We start from the raw sequence: 25,523 nt of genomic DNA on the forward strand, positions 1-25,523 counted from the left end.
ATGATAAATTTTTAGGATATAATTTGTCTTAAATTCACTCTCAGCTGTCAGTTGTGGCCTCTAAAAACATTCTGAAAGATTGCAGAAGAGGAAAATAGAGACATGTTCTTTTTCTTTTGAAAGCTTATAGAGTCAACTGAAAGAAAGCCAAAAGTTATATTTGCAAGATAATAATGTGTAAACAAAGATGTTAATAATTAGTGAAGAATGCATATCACAACACATAAAACAATGTCATCCCCTTTTCAAAATTCAAGGACTGAAAAACCTCTGATTCAGAGCTAACAGTTCTCAGCCCTTAAGACTGAGCAGCACTTTTTTATTTTGGCAAAAGTAATATAATTTGTTTAAAAGCCTCAGTCAACAGGTATTTCCTGAAAATACTTTCCATAAAAAGTAGAGTATGGTTCTCCAGAATGAAAACTGATCCATTTTCCCATTTTCTTTTTCTTTTCTTTCTTTGTTCTTTTTTTTTGCCCTCTGTTTTTCTTTAACTTTTCAGCCAAGGGTTTCTATGATCTCGATGCCTTAAACGAAGCTGCTTGGACAAGCGCCCAGAGCCAGTTGGTTCCCTGTAATATTTGTGGGCGTACCTTCCTGCCAGACAGACTGATTGTTCACCAACGATCCTGTAAACCAAAAGTCGCCAAGTAAAGCCCTTTCTCCCTACGAAAGAGTTACAGGCATTAAATTCCTGGGAAGGAGTTGGGTTATGGTGGGAAGGAGGAAAAGTGGGGGTGGAGCTGGGGAAGAAGAACTGGAATTGACCAAAGGCCATGAGCACAGGACGCCCAGCTCAGTGCTCTGGTGGCCTGCCTTGACCGCTGTGTCACCGCTCTTAACAAGCAGCTGCGTGCGTGTGCCTAGACACGCCGCGGGCCTCTCATGAGACACGGTGCTCGGACAGAATGACACGTGGCCGCGCCTCCTCAGAGCTGGCATTTTCATCTCCAGGAAATCTCCGAGCCAGCTGTTGCCATTTTTTCATCTGGTCTGTTTTCCCCGAACAAGATTCTGAACCTCACCGCTTAGGACTATTATTTTAGTGGTGGGTGACTTCAGGCAACTCTTCAGTCTTGAGAAAAACTGGCTTCCCTCCCATCCCTGTGCTTTCTGAAATAACGTGCCCCTCCCTGCTTTTTCTGATCCAGGGAAATGTTTTTAATCGACTCAGTGACTGGAATTCTTCTTTTCTGTACAAAATTGTTCAACAGGAGAGATATATCAAAAAAGAGCTAAGGGCTTAAAACACCAGAACCGTATAGTACTCTTACTCCCTCGGTGAGAAATGCTACAAGCAAGATTCAGGATCAACACCGGCCTCGCAGGCTGGGAGATCGCTGGGTGTGATTCGTCACCTTGTGGAAACCGGCTCCCTCCACCTAGCGAAGAAGTCCAGCGAGAATTCCTTTCCTCTGCCCTCCTCGGGCCTCATAGGTGCTTTATTGTTGAGGTCTAAAAGCCTGCCAGCAAGTTCCGTGCCTCTCCACCCAGGGTCCATGCACAGAAAGTGGCTTGTGCAGCTGCTCTGGATTTGAGTCCTTGAATGTGTATTTAGAGAGGCGGGGCTCTCCTGGGAGGAGGCCAGTGCCAGGGAGGGGCTCTGCCCAGGAAATTCTGCTCCCCCGGGCAGCGCTGCTTTGCCTGGACTCCCAGCAGTTTTGCTTGATCTCTTTGTTCATTTAATGGCTGAATTTCAGGGCCATTCCGGATCCACCAGGTTCCTGCAAACCTTGCATTCATGACCTTAAACAGCGCAGTGAATTCCAAATTATACAAGCAAATTTATTTGACCTAATAATTTGGTCATACATCTGCCTACTGTAAAAGGCTGGATTAGGAAAATTGTGCTAATTTTTTTGTTATTCCTGCCTATTCTGAAGGAAGCAAGAGATAAACTGTTTTTTTAAGTCTTTTAGACATCCCCCAAAAGATTAGCATCTTGTAAAAGAGACCCTTCAATGACTTGTAGCTGATGCTTTAGTTCTTTTATTTTGTTAACAAAAATGACAATAACATCTAATATGTAGAGCATGTACTGTGGATCAGGCAATGTGTCTAGTGCTTTCTGTATATCACTTTATATAAATCTCACAGCAACCCTTCAAGTAGATATAATCCTTATTTTACACATGAGAAAACTGATACTTAGACTAAAATAGCTAACTCAAGGTCACACTGAACTTGAGTTAAGGGTTGAAGTCAGGAAGCAGACGTGAGACTGCTAGACTTGCAAACCCAAAATCTTATCCATTGCCATTTGTGTGCCACATGCCACCATTAATGAGATTAACTATTCCAACACAAATGATCTGACACATGGAGAAAGTTTTGTGCGATGTTTAGGAACTAAGGGAATTAGGATGTTTGCAGTTCAGCTGCTAGTCTGGATTTATCTTAAATCGAGGTGAAACAGTTTGCAGAATTCAGAGTACAGTTTGAATTGCATTGTATTCCAAAAGCCTATTCTGCATTCTGCTAATGATGTTCTGAAGTCAGATAGCAAGGGAAATAAAGGAAGAGTTCTGGCCTCAACTTTAAAATGAGTGGCCATTGGGGTCATAAAGCTTCTTGGGCCCTCTGCTTTCAAAGCTTGAGAAAAACAAAACTACCTCATCTGTAGGAATTATTAAATCTGAGTTCTTGAAGTGGTTGAAAGAAATGAGCTCTTATAGGAAGCACTACTCCCACAAGGAAAAGCTTGAGGAACATCAAAGTGCTGACCGAGGGGCTTCCACCTGCTCCACCTGAGCTGCCCTGCAAATGTTGCAGGGTATCAAATGTGGAGGAAGTTGACATCAATCCAAGGGTTCCCGTCTTTCACCAAGTCACATCATTGAAGTCTCACCATCAGTGCGAAAGAGTTCATCTGCTCTTTGCCATCTGCCCTCCCCTCAACTCATTGACAGCTGTGCAGATACTTGCACTCAAAGAGAAATGATCTCTTTAACAATGGTTGGCACATCCATGAGCTGTGAACTTGAACCTTGAAATGGTTCCCATAGACAGTCTCCTTGCTGATATGAAGAGCAGATACTAGATGAAGGTCCTTGGAGTTCTTACACTGGCTCAGGCAGTTATTGGTCTGGGATGCTGGGATGTAATGGTATTCCGGGCATCAGTAACAATACAGTTCCCTTTCAGCTCTGGCAACTGGTGCGGCACAATCTCTAATTGAATTCCCCTCTAGTTGAGATTATGGGAAGAATTCCAAGATTTCTTGATGCTCACTTGCACATTGAACCCGCATTAGTGTTGCAGGGCATGTATTATCAGAAGGGAACCCTGGAGATGGAACAATAATAAGGGGTCCTAATAAGGGGTTTGGAGGGGGCTATGATCCTCCGGTGAGTAAACATGGAGATCTGTTAGAGCTCCATTGTGGGACCTCCCCTTCAGGCAACCTTGGAAGTATTTCCCAGTGGGGTCCCAGTATCTCCAAGGAAGCCCCCAGATGACATCAGCCTGGGGAATATTGGCCTAAGTCTCAGAAAAAGAAGCTGTGACTGACAAGCAGACCCATTTGTGAGCAGGGAAGAGAAAGAGGGCAAATATCCAAAGTCTTCCTTCTTCTAAAAGCCTGAAAACGACAACGGGTTTCTCCGAACTCTGCTTCTGACATTAGCAGTGTTTCTTCTTTACACTCCATCTAAACCAACTCATGTGGCTTTAATCCCATACCAGGCCAGGACAGGAAGTTCAGCCCTTTCCTTCCTCAACCCTGAGGGGGCCCTTCCCTTGCTCTGGCGATGGTCCACCCTCCTTTATCATTTATTACTTCCCTCCTGACTCTCTGTCTGGCCCACATGAGAGGCCGTGCCTGTTTCTGCTGGCCCTGCCCGCTCTCTGTGAGCACTGTGGCCAGAGATGGAAATGAGGTTTTCCTGCACTTGGAAGAAGCAGCGCACATGAGGAGCAGCTGAGGTTCCAGCGGGTCAAACCGGGCAGAGAGAATTACACCAGGAAAACACTGCTAATTTAGCATAGGATGCTACTGCTTTACGCTTAGTTATTTTAAATTTTTGTTATGAAAATATTCAATAGATAACACTTGCAGGGAAAAGTATAATGAAGTCTTCTATCCTCCACACCCAGGTAAACTTAGCTGAAAACCTGCTAAGATTGAATCCGAATGGTCTCTGTTTCAACTACTGTTCTTTTGGATATGTGATGGGGAGAGGTGCTGGGAACACAAGATTCCAGAGTGCCTCTGATGCCTTTTAATTCTACTTCTGGAAATATGAGATTAAACCCACATGGCTATAAAGCAACTACGGTGAAAAAGTGAAACCTGGCCTAGACATCATGAGGGCTAGGTCCCATCATTGATTCACACTCATCAGCTATAGACCAATGTTTTTCAGGTGATACTTAACTGAGTGTGTTTTCAGCAGAGTAATGGCCCCAAAGATGTTGGCCCCTAGTCCTCCAAACTTACGAATATAATACCTTACATGCTATGTTACCTTTGCAGATGTAGTTAAGGTTGTGCACCTCGTCATGGGGAGAGTATCTCGGATTATCTGGATGGGCCCAATATTATCATGTCATTAATAGCAGGATAAGAAAGAAAGAGGATAAGAGATGACAGCATAAGAAGCATCCCACACCCTGTGGCTTGTTCTGAGATGTGCGGAGCTGTGTGCAGCGACCAGAGAGAAGCTTCTCCAAGTTAAGGGTAGCCTCAGCAGGCAGCCAGCAAAGAAACTGGAACCTCCGTCCTATAACCACAGGAACTGGATTCTGCCAGCAACCTGAATGAGCAAGGGGACACTTTCTCCCCTGGAGCCTTCAGCAAGAAACACAGCCCCACCAACAATGTGTTTTTATCTGGTGAGTCCAGGGTTGAACATCTGACCTACAAAAATGTAAGAAAATAAATGTGTGCGGCTGAATACATTAAGTTTGTAATCTATGATGGCAGCAACAGACAGCTAATAGAAACATTTAAAGGGAGACCGCAGAGATATTGTGCATTTGGTTCCAGACCACCACAATAAAGTGACTATCACAATAAAGCACATTATAGAATTTTTTTGGTTTTTTCATGCATAGAAAAATGTTTACGTTGTAGTCTATAAGTGTACAGTAGTAGTATATCTAAAAAAGCAATGTACATGTTCGGTATTTTTAAAATACCCAAATGCCAAAACAATTGCAATAAAAACAGATCACTGGCCACAGATCACTATAACAAGTATGATAATAATTTTTAAAATTTTGAAATATTGCAAAAATCACCAAAACGCGACACAGAGATACAAAGTGAGCAAACGCTGTTGGAAAGATGGCAGCAATAGCCTTGCTTGACACAGGCTCTTAACTTGCACAGGGTTGACACAAGCTCTTAACTTGCAAAAAAAAACAAAAATGCAATATCTGAGAAGTAAAATAGGCGAAGCACACTAAAACAAGGTGTTCCTGTATGTGGATTAAGAGGCCAAACCTCCTATTGAGAAGTTGAGTCCTTAAATTCATACGGGACACTGGCCATCTCTACTACTTGCGTTAGTGAGAGGGCACTGTAACCAAAGCCAGTAGGGTCAGAGAGCCTAGCAAAAACTGGCTCCAAGATTTGTCACTCCTGAGATACACAGCTATTTCACAACATGCTCAAAGTCTGGATGCCAATTTTTAATGTTCTGTTAATATTTTAAATCATAAGTGACTCTGGTATATGTACACACTTGTTCAAAAAATAATAAATGGACAAATGCAGTTGAATTATTTGGCAATTGACTTTTCATGCCAATGACCCTATGACTTCATCCTTTCCATGAACATGAAAAGAAAATAATTGTATAATGTGAAATGATAGAAGTTTATAGTTATGGGAATCTCTAAATAAAGTACTAACTGAAGAACAGTCAAAATGTTCGAATGCTAAAAGTGCAGGTATGGCTTAAATCTCAACGTTCTCTTATGATCTTTACCGGGACTTTTCTAAGGGGCCATGGGCAGATCTTAAGAGCAGGCTGAACTGTCAAAGAAATGTGCTCAAAGTACCTGATTCGAGGACCAGCATTCAGGCAAATTGTCAAGCAAGATGTTTGCCTTAAGTGCCTTCATGTCCTGTCTTGGAACATCTTGAACTCTTTCCTCCTAATCCTTTCAAGTTTTCTCCTGGATCTTGCTGTCTAATCTTCCACCCATGACTGCCGAGACTTCTGTTTCTCCTAGAGAAAAAAAACCCAGGTGCTCCACCCTCCAGATACCCCTCCATTTCTCCCAGTCTACCCTTCCACATTCTTCTTCCGTAGCCCCTTCTCGACTTTTCACCAGCTATTTCACTGGAAAGAAACTTGAGAAAGTCATCCACACTAAGGGATTCATGGAAGCTGATGGTTTAATGTGCTATCTCCTCTCTTATTTTAAAAGACGTTTCCTAGAAGTATGTCTTTATCCAAAGTAATGAAATCCATGTGGTGAAATTTTAGACAAAATGTTGGAATGGAAGTCAAAAGGGCATGGGGGTTGGGCGGGCTGCTCCTTGACCCATAATGACCCTTCCCAACCACACAGACCTCTGTTAACTCCACACCTGAGTAGAGGCACCTCTAATTAGATTTCTGCTTACAGCTGGTATTAAGGTAGGCTAAGTGCTGTAACAAACAGACCAAACTATTCTAACAGCTGTAATAAGACAAGTTTATTTCTTGCTTTGCAAAGAGCCCTGGGCAAGTGAGTAGTTTAATGGGGTGTCCCTCCTTCATGACATCATTCAGGATCCCAGGCTGATGAAATCTCTGCCACTTTCAACATGTGACATACAAGTTGCAGTGGGAGGTCCTCTCTTTTCAGCTCAGCCATGGCGAGAAAGGGGGCTTCCCAGGTGGTGCAGAACCTGCCTAACAATGCAGGAGACGTAAGAGACCCTAGTTCGATCCCTGGGTAGGGAAGATCCCCTAGAGGAGGGCATGGCAATCCACTCCATTATTCTTGCCTGGAGAGTTCCAGGGACAGAGGAGCCTGGCGGGTCCATAGGGTTGCAAAGAGTTGGCACTAGTGAAGCGAGTTAACCTGCAAACACGCACATGAGGAGGAAAAGCAAGGAGTTACCCAATCAGCCTGCAAGAAACCCTCGCCATCTGAATCTCAGCCACATGGCTGCCTCTAAGTGCGAGGAGGTCCGGACACTGTGTTCTCACTGCACAGCAGGAGGAAGAGTGACCGGGGCTCGGGGGAGTAATTCGGAGTTTCTGTCATGAGCTCAAGCATAAATCTCTTCCTGGCTTCTTGTTAGGGAACCACATTCCCTCTTGTGGGAAACTGACAGTATTTGGGCTGAAATTGCGGGACAAGAAGTTGTTCTTACCATCAAGGCAGACAAGGTTGGTAAATAAGGCCAAAAAAAAAAAAAAAAAGATAAAACTTAAAACATTATAGCCATTTCACAGCCCAGAAATAGCAGCATCATTTAATATTTGAAGAAATATTGTTCTTTTTTTTTAATATTTGAGGAAACAATTTAAAAGGCATTCTTGATATGAAAAGATTAGTCTCATGTGGGTAGTTGGGGCAAAGAAAATTTTGCTAAAGCATGTGAATGCCATTTTTACGGTGGACAGAACTCAAACTTGAGATATTATTGAGTAGTCTGATTTTTCATTCTCCTTGACAAAAAGAAACAAATTGGAATTTTGGGCTCAGAACTAGGTTGAAAGGAACTCCCACCTGTTGGGAGTTCTGAACCATAGCAACACCGCTGCCAGACAGCAGGTAGGGGTCACCCTACATGGAGACAAGGCTGGTGGACTTAGGTGCAGTGATCACTGCTGCTGAATTTGAAATATCCCTTTCCTGCAGTCTAATTCTGTATGTTATCTTGAAGCCTTCACTTTGCCTCACCTCAGCTGTGCTGGGGTGCTGGGTAGAGCTGTGAAGTAAAAGAGGAGCCAGTGTCTACGCACGGACAACCGTGAAGCTTCAGGTAGCACCCAGGGAGCAGTAAGGAGCCACAGATGGCAAGCAACAGCCAAGACAGGTGTGTAGTCTTCTTTAATCCTAAAATCACCAGAGAAGAGGGCCGGGATGCCTGACATCATTTAATAGTGACTTTAGAGCCTGGTTATTCAGGTAGCAAAGGGGCAAGCAACCCTAAAAGGCCAGGGAACACGGGTATATGGTTAAATATGCTCCAATATAGCATCAGCAAGGGATTCCTGGATAGCTCAGCTGGTAAAGAATCTGCCTGCAATGCAGGAGACCCTGGTTCAATTTCTGGGTCGAGAAGTTCCCCTGGAGAAGGGATAGGCTCCCCACTCCAGTATTCTTGGGCTTCCCTGGTGGCTCAGATGGTAAAGAATCCTCCTGCAATGCGGGAGACCTGGGTGTGATCCCTTGGTTGGGAAGATCCCCTGGAGGAAGGCATGGCAACCCACTCCAGTATTCTTGCTTGGAGAATCCCCACGGACAGAGGAGCCTGGTGGGCTACAGTCCATGGGGTGGCAAAGAGTCGGACATGACTAAGCAACTAAGCACAGCGCATAGCATCAGCAAACAACGTGAAAGACTGCATGGTACAGTGACCGGAGGTACACACGCTCTGACTCCTGCAGCCGAAGCAGATGGGAGGACAGGCATCATTATGAAGACCTCACAGCAGAGAGAATTCAGAGCTGGAAGGATGAACAAGTGGAGGCAGCTGGGGGCACTAAAGGACACCCCAGGGAAGAAGCTCCCAGACTGTGGTCTACTCCGAGACTGGTAAAGTTGGATATGTTTGTTTGTTTTCTACCCTAATTAGCTTTCTTTGTCACTGCCTGGGGTGTGGCCACAGGATTTTCCTGATAACTTGATAAGGCATGTTACTTTGCCTTAATCTGTTGTATTTTCCAGACACCAGTATGCCCTCTGTTCATTCCTGTGGGTAGAGGAGTCTGGCAGGCTTTTATCCATGCGGTCACAAAGAGCTGGACACAACTGAGCAACCTAGCACGGCACAGACGTGCTAACGCTTGCGTCCCTTTGGCTGTAGCCCTTTGGCTGTCGGCCTGAGCCTGTGGTGGTCACCTCCAGTTGTAAGTGACTTCAGTGATACACACTCTGTGTAATACTAATATCAGCATTTTCCAAGTGAAACATGGGCGAAAGTTCTAAATCTTTTATGTTTTTCACATTTTTTATTTTATATTGGAGTATAGTTGATTTACAATGCCCTTATATCCTTTATGTCGATAGGGATTGTGACCATGGGGAAGACAAGAGCCTTTAGACTGTGGGACTGATCATAAAAGAAGTTATCAAAGTTCATGGTTGAGTAATGTGTTCTGGATAAAGCTGCTATTTCTCTTTCTCTTTCTTTCTTTCTTTTTTTTTTTTAACATGCTTCCTGCCCAACTTCTGTCACCAAGGGGTATTTTCCAGAGATGAAGAACCCAGATCCAGAAGGTGGTGAAACATTTGCACAGAGGGTTAGAAGGAGACCTTATTTATAGATGGGCAAACGTGGCAGGCCAGTGTGGTGGGGTGGGTTCAAGAGCAGGCCTATGGTGCCTGGGGGTTCTCTAGAAGACCAACAGTGGACAGCAAGTCAGAGGAAGAGGTGAGTACGGACGAGGGGCAGGAATTTTGTGCAAGAAATGTGAGGGGCGATGACAAGGCAGAGACCAGGATGGTCATGGGTTCATTCCTCCCAACCTGCAACTTGACGTTCTTGTTGCTGTTCGGTCACCAAGTTGTGTCTGGCTCTTTGTGACCCCATGCTCTGCACTAAGCCTGGCTTCCCTGTCAAAGCAAACCAGAAGAAATGGATCATCTGTCTGTTTTTGTTCAGGAGGGCACTGGACAAGGTGATATACAGAGGAGAGAGGAGGCGAGTGGACACAAAGGCGAGGAGGGGTATAAATCTGCCCTTCCTGTTTTCCCCCTTCGTGTCTCTCACAGTATCGGTGTCTCTGGCTCCCAATTCCCCTTCTGTTCCTGAGGGGGCTCATCTCGTACAGCTCTAGCAGTGAGCACGCTCTGCCAGAAGAGGGCAGCATTGGGAAGCCGTGAGCAGAAGCGCCCTCACCGCGCAGACCCGAGCACCACATGGCAGGGACAGGGTCTGGTTTTCTGTTTATCCTAGCAGCAATCTCTGACAAGAAACATGAATTTATCCCTGAAGTCCTATCACATGACTCCATCTCCTCTCCCTCCCAGCTTCTTAAAGGAACAATCATAGATATTTAGGCTATAGATACCTAACAGGCTATGTTTTGGTCCATTTTCTGACAAAATTTAGAATATAGAATGCAAATATCTACATACCGTTAGTGATTCGGGCCAAAGAGGCACTTTGCTTAAAGTATATAGATTCTTACTATGCAACTGGCAAGTCGAATTTGTATTCTACCCAGTTTATTTTTTTCAAATGATCGTACAAGTCATGTATGAACTTTCTCAACACATATTTCTTGAGCATCTGTCTGGACAAGGGGGAGTTCCATAGATACCCAGGTGATATAGATGGATGATTTGGGATTGAAAGAAACTGGATTTTTGAAGAAGGAAGAGGAAGTTCTAAAAAGCAAAAGCAGTAGTGAATACAGATGACAGGTGCCCCATCCCTAGCACTTATATGCGAGACATCAGGGCCTGATAGCGTCCTCGGGGGGCAGCCTAGATTTAGTTAGAATAAGCAAATTCGTTTGAATATTTAGAGAGGAAATTTGGGGCTACGGGTAAATACAGATAAATTGCTGATAACAGTATTAGGCAATACAGAAGGTGTTTGGAATAAGGAACACAGGCTATATAACCTGTGTATCACGTGAAGCCCAACACTTAGAAGGCCCCCATGCTTCCCTCGGAGAAGGTAATGGCATTCCACTCCAGTACTCTTGCCTTGAAAATCCCATGGACGGAGGAGCCTGGAAGGCTGCAGTCCATGGGGTCGCTAAGAGTCGGACACGACTGAGCGACTTCACTTTCATTTTCACTTTCATGCATTGGAGAAGGAAATGGCAACCCACTCCAGTGTTCTTGCCTTGAGAATCACAGGGATCGGGGAGCCTGGTGGGCTGCCGTCTATGGGGTCGCACAGAGTCGGACACGACTGAAGCGACTTAGCAGCAGCAGCAGCATGCTTTCCTAGTGGCTCAGATGGTAAAGAATCCTCCTGTAGGGCAGGAGACCCAGGTTCAATCCCTAGAATCAAGATCTTCTGGAGGAGGAAATGACTAACCAATCCAGTATTTTTGCCTGGAGAATTTCATGAACAGAGGAGCCTGGCAGGCTACAGTCCATGGAGTCTCAACGAGTTAAACACAACTGAGTGACTAATACTTAGGCTTAATTTAATGCCTTGTTACCAACAGGAAATTCTTACTAATTTTTGAACAGGAACCCCCATTTTCTTTTCACATTAGGCTCTGTAACTTGTATAGCTGGAGGTGCGGGGGAGGATGTAGAAATTTGGATTAAATAAGACTAGGGCTCTGCCTGTGGCTGAGTTTTCCCTGATGCCCTAGGAAGCTTGAATTTCTGGTGGTGTTGAAAGTAAACAGGGGTGTAATTCCCAATGAGATTAGTGCTAGTGATCTTTTGGGGAGAGATGGGCCACAGTTCTAATGAAGTTGGGGTGTCTGAAGTTACTGTTTTGGGAGCCCCTCTTGTTCTGTGGGTCTGGGAAGTGGGTCTACTTAGAGCACGCGGGGCCTTACTTAGGTTTGGGGGTACTTGGCACACAGTTGTTTCCTTGCTAGCCTGTAGCATAAGGTGTGCAATAAGTGAGATTTGTGGACCTTCCTTAAATCCCACTGTAGGCAATGCTGTATCTGGAAGAAAGATGTCTTTTTAGGAGCCTGAGAGCCGGTTAAACATCTGAGTGTGGTAAAGTAGGTTAGACCTTTCCTGCGTGCTTATATTATTAAATACCAAACCAAACCTGGGTCCATTTGCACAAGTACAGTAAGGCCAATCTACTGACACTGGGCTGTAGTGAAGAAAAGTGCAGAGTTTATTGGAGGGTATCAAACAAGAAGTCCAGGGCAACTAGTGTTTAATAGACCTGAACTCACTAGAGGCTTTCAGGGAAAGGTTTTTAAAGACAGGGTGAGGGAGGGTATTGTGGGCTATGTGATCAGCTCATGGACATTCTTTTGATTGGTTGGTAGTGAGGCAATTGAGAGTCAGCATCATCAAGCTTCTGGTTCTAACTGGTCTGGGGTCTACATGCTTGTGGGCAGCATAAAGTTAACTTCTTCCACTTGGTGAAGGTTTCAGGATCTGCAAAACAGTTCAAGGACACCTGGGTCAGGATGTTATCTGTAGATCTTGAGAAGGAACTAAAGGTCCTTGACTTTGTTTAATGGCTCAACTTTTATTAAGGGTCTTGTTTGACAGTTTTACTTTCTGCATGTTCTTGCTTCTATGATTAAATTTATCCTTCGACTAAAATTTTTCTGCAGACAAAAAAGGCAGGCAGAGGGCATGGAACAGAGGTGGTAGGGGGGCTTTTTGTTCTGGGAAGGCCCCACAGAGTCCTGCTCACTTACATTTTCTGAGTATGATGTGTAATTTCAAGAGCCTTTTCCCTTGCCAAGACTCTATGGCTTCTTACATTTCTTCTAACAATTTCCAGTTTCTACATTTAGCCTTTAATTCCTCTGAAATTTTATAGCTGTATGTTGCATCGGTTCAGTTCAGTCTCTCAGTCGTGTCCAACTCCTTGCGACCCAATGGACTGCAGCACGCCAGGCTCACCTGTCCATCACCAACTCCCAGAGCTTGCTCAAACTCATGTCCATTGAGTCGGTGATGCCATCCAACCATCTCATCCTCTGTCATCCCCTTCTCCTCCTGCCTTCAATCTTTCCCAGCATCAGGGTCTTTTCCAGTGAGTCAGTTCTTCACATCAGGTGGCCAAAGTATTAGAGCTTCAGCTTCAGCATCAGTCCTTCCAATGAATATTCAGGACTGATTTCCTTTAGGATGGACTGGTTGGATCTCCTTGCAATCCAGGGGACTCTCAAGAGTCTTCTCCAACACCACAGTTCAAAAGCGTCAATTCTTTGGTGCTCAGTTTTCTTTATAGTCCAACTCTCACATCCATACATGACTACTGGAAAGAACCATAGCTTTGACAAGACAGATTTTTGTCAGCAAAGTAATGTCTCTGCTTTTTAACATGCTACCTAGATTGGTCATAGCTTTTCTTCCAAGGAGCAAGCACTTTTAATTTCATGGCTGCAGCAACAATCTGTAGTGATTGTGGAGCCCAAGAAAGTAAAGTCTTTCACTGTTTCCATTATTTCCCCATCTATTTGCCATGAAGTGATGGGACCATATGCCATGATCTTAGTGTTTTGAATGTTGACTTTTAAGCCAACTTTTTCACTCTCCTCTTTCACTTTCATCAAGAGGCTCTTCAGTTCCTCACACTTTCTGCCATAAGGGTGGTGTCATCTGCATATCTGATGTTATCCCTGCAATCTTGATTCCAGCTTATGCTTCATCCAGTCCAGCATTTCACATGATGTACTCTCCATATAAGTTAAATTAACAAGGTGACAATATATACCCTGATGTACTCCTTTCCCAGTTTGGAACCAGTCTGTTGATCCATGTCTGGTTGTAACTGTTGCTTCTTGACCTGCATACAGGTTTCTCAGAAGGCGGGTAAGGTGGTCTGGTATTCCCATCTCTTGATGAATTTTCCACAGTTTATTATGATCCCCACAGTCAAAGGCTTTAGCATAGTCAATGAAGCAGAAATAGATGTTTTTCTGGAATTCTCCTGCCTTTTCTATGGTCCAGTGGATGTTGGCAATTTGATCTCTAGTTCCTCTGCCTTTTCTAAATCCAGCTTGTACATCTCGAAGTTTTTAGTTCATGTACTGTTGAAGCATGGGTTGGAGAATTTTGAGCATTACTTTACTAGTGTGTGAGATGAGTGCAATTGTGTGGTAGTTTGAGCATTCTTTGGCATTGCCTTTTTTGGGGATTGGAATGAAAACTGACCTCTTCTAGTCCTGTGGCTACTGCTAAGTTTTCCAGATTTGCTGGCACATTGAGTGTGCACTTTAACAGCAGTATCTTTTAGGATTTGAAATAGCTCAGCTGGAATTCCATCACCTTCGCTAGCTTTGTTTGTAACGATGTTTTTCCTAAGGCCCACTTGACTTCACACTCCAAGATGTCTGGCTCTAGGTGAATGATCACACCATCATGGTTCTGGGTCATTAAGATCTTTTCTATATCGTTCTTTTGTGTTTTCTTGCTGCCTCTTTATAATATCTTCTGCTTCTGTTAGGTCCATACCGTTTCTGTCCTTTATTGTGTCCATCTTTACATGAAATGTTCCCTTGGTATCTTAATTTTCTTGAAGAGATCTCTTTCCCATTTTATTGTTTTCCTCTATTTCTTTGCACTGATCACTTAGGAAGGCTTTCTTACCTCTCCTTGCTATCTTTAGAACTCTGCATTCAGATGGGTATGTCTTTCCTTTTCTCCTTTGCCTTTACCTTCTCTTCTTTCCTCAGCTACTTTCCTCAGACCTCCATTTTACCTTTTTGTATTTCTTCTTTTGGGGGATGGTTTTGATCACTACCTCCTGTACAATGTTGCAAACCTCCGTCCATTGTTCTCCAGGCACTCTATCTGTCAGATCTAGTCCCTTGAATCTATTTGCCACTTCCACTGTATAATCATAAGGGATTTGATTTAGACCATACCTGAATGGTCCAGTGGTTTTCCCTGCTTTCTTCAATTTGAGTCTGCATTTTGCAATAAAGAGTTCATGATCTGAGCCCTAGTCAGCTCCTTGTCTTGTTTTTGCTGACTACATAGAGTTTCTCCATCTTTGACTGCAAAGAATATAATCAATCTGATTTCAGTATTGACCATCTGGTGTTGTCCATGTGTAGAGTTGGCTCTTGTGTTGTTGGAAGAGGGTGTTTGCTATGACCAGTGTGTTCTCTTGGCAAAACTCTGTTAGCCTTTGCCCTACTTCATTTTGTACTTCAAGGCCAAACTTGCCTGTTACTCCCGGTATCTCTTGACTTTCTACTGTTGCATTCCCATCCCCTATGATGAAAAGGACATCTTTTTTTGGTGTGAGTTCTGGAAGGTTTTTGTAGGTCTTTATAGAACTGTTCAGCTTCTTCAGCATTACTGGTCAGGGCATAGCCTTGGATCACTGTGATGTTGAATAGTTTGCCTTAGAAACAAACAAAGAGCATTCTGTCGTTTCTGAGATTACACCCACGTGCTGCATTTTGCACCCTTGTAGACTATGAGGGCTACTCCGTCTCTTCTAAGGGATTCTTGCCTACAGTATAGTATATATAACAGTCATCTGAGTTAAATTCGCCCGTTCCAGTCCATTTTAGTTCACTGATTCCTAGAATGTTGACGTTCACTCTTGCCATATCCTGTATGACCACTTCCAATTTCGCTTGATTCATGGACCTAACATTCCAGGTTCCTGTACCACACTGGTTTTTATAGCATCAGACTTTACTTGCTTCACCAGTCACATATATACATATGGTGCATAGTCAGGATCTAACTTTTTTTTTCTTTGCTGAAGTTTTCGCATATCAAACAGATTAGTGTTCTGTTGATCTGTTTTCCTATCTCTGAAACATTATCACATGTTTTACATGCTGTATCTTTAGAGTACATATTTATATTATATGGAAAAGGTATTTTTTTAATTGACTTTTCTTACCTATTTTTTTAGATGAATTCTAGAATCAAGCATGTCAAATAACAAATAATTCTGCTAGGATATTGATATGTATTGAATCAAATTGATAAAATTTTTAGGAAGAATTAGAATTTTTACAATATGGACTCATTCCATTCAGGAGCACTATATAGTTTGTGTTTAAAAATTATAAATCTTCAGTCCTGAATTCCATTCACCCACTCTTGCTAATTTGTTTCAGCAGTAACAATCATTTTGCATCTTTTCTACTAATTTGTGAACCCCTTGGCATCTTCATTTTCCGAACCATGTATTTACAGATAACTGAGTGGCAGTGAATACATAAGGAATGAGAATTTGGGGACAGCAAAAGATCACGCTCAGAAAATTTCTAAATACTGGGAACTTTTGTTCATTTCTTAAATCTATCTGATTAAATTGAAACATTTATTCTCTTAAACGCTCCAGAAAAGACTTAAAAAGTTTAGATTTAGACCCTGAAGACGTCCACATCAATAGTTTCTCTATAATCAGATAGCTAAAATGCAAAACTGTATGAAATTAAATCCCAAACATCATTACAAATCAATATACAACTAGAAAAGCACTCTAACAGCTCACTATATTTTTCAGGAAACCAAAACCTTCAGCAATACCCACCTTGTAAAATGAGGATATTCACGAGAAGAAAATTATTTTTATTCAGCCAATTTATTTATTCTACCAACCAAGGCTAATCAGTTCAGTTCAGTCGCTCAGTCGTGTCTGACTCTTTGAGACCCCATGAATTGCAGCACGCCAGGCCTCCCTGTCCATCATCAACTCCCAGAGTTCACTTAGACTCACATCCATCGAGTCAGTGATGCCATCCAGCCATCTCATCCTCTGTCGTCCCCTTCTTCTCCTGCCCCCAATCCATCCCAGCATCAGAGTCTTTTCCAATGAGTCAACTCTTCGCATGAAGTGGCCAAAGTACTGGAGTTTCAGCTTTAGCATCATTCCTTCCAAAGAAATCCCAGGACTGATCTCCTTTAGAATGGACTGGTTGGATCTCCTTGCAGTCCAAGGGACTCTCAAGAGTCTTCTCCAACACCACAGTTCAAAAGCATCAATTCTTCAGCGCTCAGCTTTCATTATAGTCCAACTCTCACATCCATACATGACCATAGGAAAAACCATAGCCTTGACTAGACAGACCTTAGTTGGCAAAGTAATGTCTCTGCTTTTGAATATGCTATCTAGGTTGGTCATAACTTTTCTTTCAAGGAGTAAGCGTCTTTCAATTTCATGGCTGCAGTCACCATCTGCAGTGATTTTGGAGCCCCCCAAAATAAAGTCTGACACTGTTTCCACTGTTTCCCCATCTATTTGGCATGAAGTGATGGGACCGGATGCCATGATCTTTGTTTTCTGAATGTTGAGCTTTAAGCCAACTTTTTCACTCTCCACTTTCACTTTCATCAAGAGGCTTTTTAGCTCCTCTTCACTTTCTGCCATAAGGGTGGTGTCATCTGCATATCTGAGGTTATTGAGATTTCTCCCGGCAATCTTGATTCCAGCTCACCCTGCTTATTTAACTTATATGCAGAGGCTAATCAAGGCATGTAGTTAATAATCCCTTTAAATTGCATCCTGGGAAGTGTTTTCGGTTAGATTTAATGAAAGGCTCTTGGAAGCAACTGAGTTCTGTGGAGACGTGGTTAGTTATTATCCTTGCATCACTGACTCGATGGACATGAGTTTAGGTGAACTCCAGGAGTTGGTGATGGACAGGGAGGCCTGGCGCGCTGCAATTCATGGGGTCGCAGAGTCGGACACAACTGAGCGACTGAACTGAACTGAACTGAAAGAGTAGTTGATGCTGAAAGCTAAAGTTTTTATTTATTTTTCATAACAGTATTCCATCCAAACTGAAACAGAGAGATTGACAAACGTCAGAGGGCATTTGCAAAAGAAGCCAGAAGCTAGAGATTTGTTATCAGGGACTAATAGTGGTGGGACTGGGTAGGCTGATACAAACCACGGAGCCCAGCAGGTGGCGATAGAGACTCTTCTCTCACCTAGTGTAGGCATCTCAAGTTGTTCAGCTTGTCAACCCATCGTTCAGGTCAGTTCAGTTCAGTTCAGGTCAGGTCAGTCTCTCAGTCGCGTCTGACTCTTTGCGACCCCATGAATCGCAGCACGCCAGGCCTCCCTGTCCATCACCATCTCCCGGAGTTTACCCAAACTCACCTCCATCGAGTCATTAAGGCAGACCTAATTTCAATTATCTGTGGTCTCCTTGTTCTCATGCAAACAAGAATAGGAGGAGTCAGGGTAGCATAGGAGGAACGAGAAAACTTGTATATCAACCTGAGCCCTTGGGAAGGACTTTGCTTTCCTGTCACCTGAAGTTGCATGCTCAGTTGCTTCAGTCAGGTCCGACTCTTTGCAAAGCTATGGATTGTAGCTTGCCAGGCTCCTCTTTTCAAGGGACCTTCTAGGCAAGAATACTGGAATGGATTGCCGTGCCTGCCTTCAGGGTATCTTCCCCACCCAGGGATCGAACCCACATCTCTTACATCTCCTGCATTGGCAGGTGAGTTCTTTACCACTAGCGCCACCTGGGAAGCTCTGTCACTGAAGACCCCTATTCATAAAACATGTCTGTTTCTATAGTCTGTTACCATTGTAAAGACTTGTCGGGGGACAGACAGTAAAATTTTAATCATCAATAGTTTCACCTTAATAGTAAGGTTCTTGACAGACTTTGGTATGACTTTTTAGTTCAAAGGGAGCTTATTGAAAGGGTTGAACTACTAATGATGGTTATAAACAGCAACAATTTAAAAAATGTTTTCAAGCACAGCGCATACAGGATGAGGCTTCCCTGGTGACTCGGACAATAAAGAATCTGCCTACAATGCAGGAGACCTGGGTTCGATCCCTGGGTCAAGAAGATCCCCTGGAGAGGGGAATGGCAACCTACTCCAGTATTCCTGCCTAGAGAGGCCCTTGGACAGAGGAGCTTGGTGGGCTACAGTCCATAGGGTTTCAAAGAGTCGGACATGACTGATAGACTAACCCTTGCTTATAGAGGAGTGAGATGTTACAAGGTGGAGCTGGAAGGTCAAAGGAGCCTTGTGTCATGTTAGTGAGATGACCTTTGGAAAGCATCCAAGGATGCTAACTGGTAACCAGAAGAACCAAACTTGTGATTAGAGGGCTGGAACTTTCCCCAGTGGCTCAGTGGCACATACAGGACTAGGCTTCCCTGGTGACTCAGATAATAAAGAACCCGCCTGCAATGCAGGAGACACAGGAGACCCGGGTTCGATCCCTGATCCCCTGGAGAAGGAAATGGCAACCCACTTCAGTATTCTTGCCTGAAAAATCCCATGGATGGAGGAGCCTGGCAGGCTACAGACTATGGAGTTGGGAAAGAGTAGGACACCACTGAGCGATTAACACATACTTTCAGCCCCAACCCCTGACCTCAGGGGAGGGGAGAGGCCTTGGAGACTTAAATGATTTTATCAATCATGTCTGTGTAATGGAGCTTCTCAGCAAAACCCCAAGATGGCATTCAGGGAGCTATCAGGTTGGTGAATGCATGAAGCAATGGGGAGAATGGTTTTAGCCTCTGCCTTGGTGGGGGGAGGGTTCTTTTACCATTAGAGTTGGTTTGAGCCCCCAGATAAGGAAACCAAAGCTAATTTGGGCACAGCACAAGCTTTACTCAGTGGCCCAAGAATGGAAGAGGGGAACTAAGTACTTAGATCAACTTCTTGCCCACGTGGTAAAAAGGATTTAATTTTGAAGAGTAAAGACAAAGGCGAGGGGGTGCTAATGATGGGGTGGGATGTGCACTAGGCAACCAGGGAAGGAGTAGCTTTTTCCCAGGAGTAGGGTGCCACCCTCTGTTCATTGGGTTTTGGCCCTGAAAGTGAAAGTGAAAGTCACTCAGTCGTGTCTGACTCTTTGTACAGTCCATGGGATTCTCCAGGCCAGAACACTGGAGTGGGTTGCCATTCCCTTCTCCACGGGATCTTCCTGACCCAGGGATTGAACCTGGGTCTCCCACATTGCATTCTTTACCATCCGAGCCACCAGGGCTTGTCATCACACACTAGCTGTCAAACTAGGAAGCACAAAGAATGAGAATTCATTATATATCTTTATTTTAAAGTAATTACTCATCAACATTGAAGGCAGATTCTTTACCAGATGAGCCACCAGGGAAGCCCTTTGGTCTTTAATGTCTGATTGTGGCTGATGGTGTGTCATTTAATATGCTAATATAGTGAAATCAGTGTATAATGAGACTGTTGGAGGTCAAATCTGTGACCCCCTAGGTCCCAGCTCATTCCAGTTTTTTTTTTTTTTTTTTTTCTGTAGCTTTCTTATCTCTGGACCCTTTAACTTAAAGGGAAAGGGAAAGCGTTAGTTGCTCAGTCGTGTTGAACTCAACCCCACAGACTGTAGTCTGCCAGGCTCCTCCATCCATGAGATTTTCCAGGCAAGAATACTGGAGTGGGTTGCCATTTCCTTCTCCAGCTTTAACTCAGAGATTTCTGTTAACTCCTGCTAAGTGGCCTAGGGGTGGAGTGGGGGGAAGTTGGACAATTGGAGCAGAGACCTAGGGCAGCTAGGCAACAGCTCCTTGGCCTCCTTGCCCTCTGTATCTCTTCTATCTGGCTGTTGGTGAGTTTTATATACATTCTGATGTAAAAAAAAAAAAAAAACGCCTAGTAATCTAGTGAGTAAAATGTTTCTCTGAGTTCCCTGAGCTGCTCCAGCGAATTAATTGACCCAGGGAAGGGCTTATTGGAAACTCCAATCTGTAACAGGAGCACAGGTGATTATATGGCTTAGCAATAGGCCTCTGAATTTGAGGGGGGAGTGTGGGGGGAGCAGTCTTATAGGACTGAGCCCTTTACCTGGGAAATTGGATGCTTTGTTCAGGTAGACAGCGTCAGAATGTGGTTGAATTGCAGGACACCCAGCTGGGGTCTGAGAACAATTCTTGATGTGGACCCTCCTCCACAGTGGAATGATTGGATAAAACTCTTTCAGCACTTAGAACAGCACTGTCACAAAGAAGTTCTCAACAGAGCCTGGCTATTATGACAGGAACAGTTAGTGCTCGGAGCTTGTTTATTCTTTCCATTGCACTCGCTGGCCTCCCTTGCAGTTAGTTTAAGGCCAGGTGCCTAATTATACTTCATGAGCTAGAGCAGAAGGGGTGAGGCAGTAAAGAACCAGTGCCTTGAGAACTCTCTTTCCCTGTTGAACAGGACTGGGAGGCCGTGAGTTCAAGCTGGCAGAGCTCCATGGTGGGGTGCCACCCCATCCTCATCAGAGTGCAGTAAGGGTGACAAATGTATGCTACATCGCTGACATTTCCAGGTTAATTCATTGCCTCAAGATGTCTTCACTAGGTAAGGAAGGCATATGACTTTAATGTTAGAGTTTTTTTACAAGTATTAATTCTAGATAATGAGTGATAAAATGTTAAAATAAGTAACTGGCTTCCAGTTCTTAATCGGTGTCAGGTCAGCATGCAAGCTCAGGCGTGTCTGATTCCTTGTGACTCCATGGACTGTAGCCCGCCGGGCTCCTCTGTTCATGGGATTCTCCAGCCAAGACTGCTGGAGTGGGTTGTTGCCATTTCCTCCTCAGGAGATCTTTCCGACCCAGGGGTCAAACCTGAGTCTCTTGCATTAACAGGCGGATTCTTTGCCACTGAGTCACTTGGAAAGCCCCTCCAGTTCTTCATGAGCAGAATGCAATCTCCTTGAGATTACCTTTATCTTATTTACAATCGAAACCCCAATGTATCGAGTACTGCTTGCTTGGCACATAATTAGGTGCTAAATATATACTTTTTGTGGAGGTGCTGTGAATTTTCAATATGCACAACACTCTTCATATGTTGTATAGTACACAAGAAGTTAAACTGTGGTATTTACCGTCAATGAGTACATCAGCCAAATGAGGAGAAAATATACCTTTTCTTCCCTTGCTTCCTGCCCCCTCACCCCCAAGCACATGAGCCAATGACAATGGTAGTTCAGCTAAAAGGCACTGTGTATATTTTGAAATTTGTGTTTAATTGGAGGATGATTGCTTTGCAGTATTGTGTTGGACTCTGCCATACATCAACATGAATCAGCCATAGGTATACGTATGTCCCCTCCCTCCTGAACCTCCTTCCCACCGCATCCCACCCCTCTAGCTTGTCACAGAGCTCCCTGCATCATACAGCAAATTCCCACTGGCTATCTAGTTTTACAAATGATAAAGTCTATGCTTCAGGGCTACTCTCGCAGTTTGCCCCACCCTCTCCTTTGCCCCTCCCCACCGCTCCGCCCACAAATCTTCTCTATGTCTGTGTCTCCGTTGCTGCCCTGCAAATAGGTTCAAGAGTACCGTCTTTCTAGATTCCTTACATATGCGTTAATATAGAATATTTGCCTTTCTCATTCTGACTTGCTTCACTCTGTATAACAGGCTTTAGGTTTATCCACCTTGTTAGAACTGAGTCAGATGTGTTCCTTTTCATGACTGAGTAACGTTCCATTGAAGACACTATTTAAGTGCTAATTTATGGCACAGGTGGAAGAAGTTCAGCAAACAGAGTGCTCCGCAAGAGCAGCAAACAGCTGGGACCTGAAGAAGAGATAATATCTCAGGAGAGAAAGAGAGGCTCAGATGCGTGAAACAGAGAGGTTGGTGGCTTATCGGGAGGAAAACCCCAGGGTTCTGGATATGAGATTACAGATGTTGATGAGGCAGAGCTGATTTGGGAGACAAATGGGCTTGGAGAGGAGAAAGAAAAACAATGGATGGTGGATGCCATAACAGGCACTCAGACCCCCATTCCAGACTTGAGCGCTCATTCCTCTAGCTGCTGGGACTGTTGATGGATGATGTCTCTCAGCTGAGAGCCCTCAGAGGGGAGCTGAGGGACAAGGTCTCATCCAGGACAAGGTCCCATTCTCTTTCCCAGCTCGATGTGTGTCCAGCCATTTATTGATGCAAAGGCTGGGCCTTATGGCCACAATGAAGTTTTCTGCAGGGTGTCCCGGCTCCAGGCCTCCAGTGGGATACAAAAGGCCTCTGTTGTGACTGTATCACAGCCTGGCATCTCTCTCTCTGCCCAGTCCTACATTCCCTCCTTCCCTATGGGTATCACTTACCAAAGCAGGCCCTATACTTCCTGCCTGCAGATCTCCACCTCAAAAATCTGCTCAGAGACAGGTTATAAGGGTAGCACAAAGTGATGGAGTGTCCCACAAGCCAGGAAGAGCTTATACTTGTTGGAGTTGATGAAGTCTCTAATGACGTTTGACGAGGTGGATGAACATCTAGGAAGGATTTGGCTGGTGATGAGATGGAGGGTTTGTGGAGGAGAAGATCCTGTGTTTGCAAAGGCAGAATTCACTTGGATAGATTCTGCTCCACGGTCTATGCAACCTTCAGTGAAATTCCATTGTCTAGACCCCAGTATATTTCCCTGGTATTTGTCTAGAATTTCGAAGTTCATTTAGGACTCTGAGCTCCAAGACTGAATAAAAGGGAGTGAAATCCCTTTCTTAGGTCCACTTGAAGTAGGATTATGTGACTATAGTGAGTGTGAGAAAGAGCCAAAGTTAAAGGTGAATTCTCAGTTTCTTGAAGAAATGTCAGCATACTGTGACCTTTCTCAATACAGAATTGGGATTGTGAGGGAGTAGCAACTGAAGGGTAGACGGCATCCTTATGGTGAGAAAGCTGACCCCAGCTGCCTCATTCTTACCACTCAGAGCTTAGCGTTCTGCAGTAGCACTGGCTATTGGATTGAAAAAAAGAGCTCATAGGAGTATTCTTTCAGGACAGAGAGAGAAGCCAGGGCAGACAGCCAAGAGGAGCAAAGTCCACTTAAAAAGCTATGGAGAATAGTGATAAATGAACATCATTAATTGTTTGATGTGGTAACATTTTCAGACACAAGTTATGTAACCTTTAGTGATTGTGTACATTTTTTTCTATTCTGATTGCTACTAGAATGATGCTCATTTCACAGAAACCATGTGCAACTCTAATACGTGGTATCAATGGAGTCTTGGAAAACTATTATTTTGATTGGAGAAGTTCTAGAAGTGTTGATGGAATATTTAAATAAGAACTTGGTAGTGGGGGGTTCTTGTAAAATGTTTTTGTAATGGGGCCATTAGCTCAAGTGAGTTTGGCATCCTGTCCTGGTCATCCCAGATAGATGGAGCAGATGTTGGAAGGTGAAAATGTGAGGATTTATGGATTCGAATGAAAGAACAAAGATGGGACATCCTGAGGCAGGACATGTGCAAGGAGTGGTTTTGATGCTAATGAGCCCAGAAGAATGGGAATTACCTGCTTTCTAACCTTCCTCAACAAACGTTTCTCGAGCCTCTACCTGGGCCAAGCACTTCATGGGAATGTATTTGGCAAACTGATGAAAAACCAGAACTGTTAAGGCCTTCTGAAGTCAGAAAGAGGAGGGAAAAGGTAAAAGAGACAAAGGGTTGAGGAAAGGACTGGAACTTGGAATTAGGTAAATGAGGAGAACTAAGTCTGGACTGAGTGGCCGCTGTGAGAAACCACTGCTCAGTCAGATTCCTGCTTGTATCCATGGAATCACCAGCTGGATCCGTGATCCTGTGACTTCTGGAAGCAGAGGCATCTGTGGCGTTAGGGAGAGGATGAGTCTGTCCCAGAGGCAGGCTGCCTGAGGTGGCCATCTCAGAGCTAGCACCACGGCTATGGGATTCAGCTAGTTCTTTAATCTCTCCATCCTCAATCCTCTATCCTCCCCCTTCTCTAGCCTCCATCCCTCCATCTGTACAATGAAGTTAATAACAGGACATCGTGGGATTGTTGCTAGAAGTTAATATGATAATTCATAGAGGGCACTCTGCACAGGGCCTTGCACTCTGTCATGATGACTGAATAGTGTGCTCTCGCTCTATGACAGTGGACATACTGTGTGTGGGCAGAGAGGCAACTCAAGAAATGGAAAGGGCACCTGTCCTTGGGATGTGGTCCTTGCAAACACCCTCCCTCTCTGAGCTCCCTGGGGGATGAGGATGGAGGAATCAGCCAACGCAGCAAGCAGCCTGAGGAATAAAGCTGGGATACATTCTCTTTGGAGTCATTCATCTCACCACAGACATCCACAGAGACACGCAATTTCTTTTCTCTTAAGTTTATAGCTTATGGAGTGTCTTAGCATCTGATGGACTACAGGTACCTTCTGGTGAGACTTAAGCAATTTTCTCAATTTTTGTTTAATAAGAGTAATTCACTCTATGTGCCAAGTTCTGCATAAATAGTTTCTGACAGATGAAACAGTTCATAAATCCTCAAGAGCTTTTTATTATCCTTGAAAAAACCTTTACACTTACTATCTGCGTGCCCTGAGGGCTTGAAGGACTCTCTAAAGAACAAAAGCAGGTAATTTATTTATTTATTTTTTCCCACAGAACAAACATATTGTCCTGAACGACTAAGGCTTCCTCCAGCTCCAAACCTGTTCGTTTTTAACCTAAATGCTCCAGTAGGAGCCGGAATAGAGCAGATTCACAGGACTTCTGTGTCAGCAGTGCCGGGTTCTGTGTGACAGCTGACAAGTGGCTTCTCTTCTTTTTCTTTCACCCTGGCAACTCCTGGCATAGCTGAACTCTCATCCTTGGGTCTCTTCCGGCCTTGGAGGATAACAAAGCAGCTGTGTGTTAAGTGGGGCTAAAACAGCCTTTAAAGGGCCAGTCTGGCTTTCATAAACTCTACATAATAATCAAATAAGAAGTGATGTAACTTGCACCCAATGACAATAGATTCTGACAGGAGAGCAGAATAGCTTATTGGAGTTTTTCCTCATCTCTGTTCTCTG

The 25,523-nt window shown here is 44.0% G+C and overlaps 1 protein-coding gene across 1 annotated transcript in view; it reads left to right on the top strand.

Annotated features, from left to right (window-relative positions):
* The window catches only part of LOC120864682 (zinc finger protein 474), a 64,443-nt gene extending 57,581 nt beyond the window's left edge, over positions 1-6,862 (top strand). Inside the window, exon 5 of the mRNA XM_040241707.1 lies at positions 503-6,862. Within this exon, the coding sequence (XP_040097641.1) occupies positions 503-654 (152 nt within the window). The 3' untranslated portion in view covers positions 655-6,862. The remainder of the gene's footprint in view (positions 1-502) is intronic.
* The last annotated feature ends 18,661 nt before the right edge of the window (positions 6,863-25,523 follow it).

Source organism: Oryx dammah, unplaced genomic scaffold (genome assembly GCF_014754425.2).
Source record: "Oryx dammah isolate SB20612 unplaced genomic scaffold, SCBI_Odam_1.1 HiC_scaffold_5, whole genome shotgun sequence".
NCBI classification, from domain to species: domain Eukaryota; kingdom Metazoa; phylum Chordata; class Mammalia; order Artiodactyla; family Bovidae; genus Oryx; species Oryx dammah.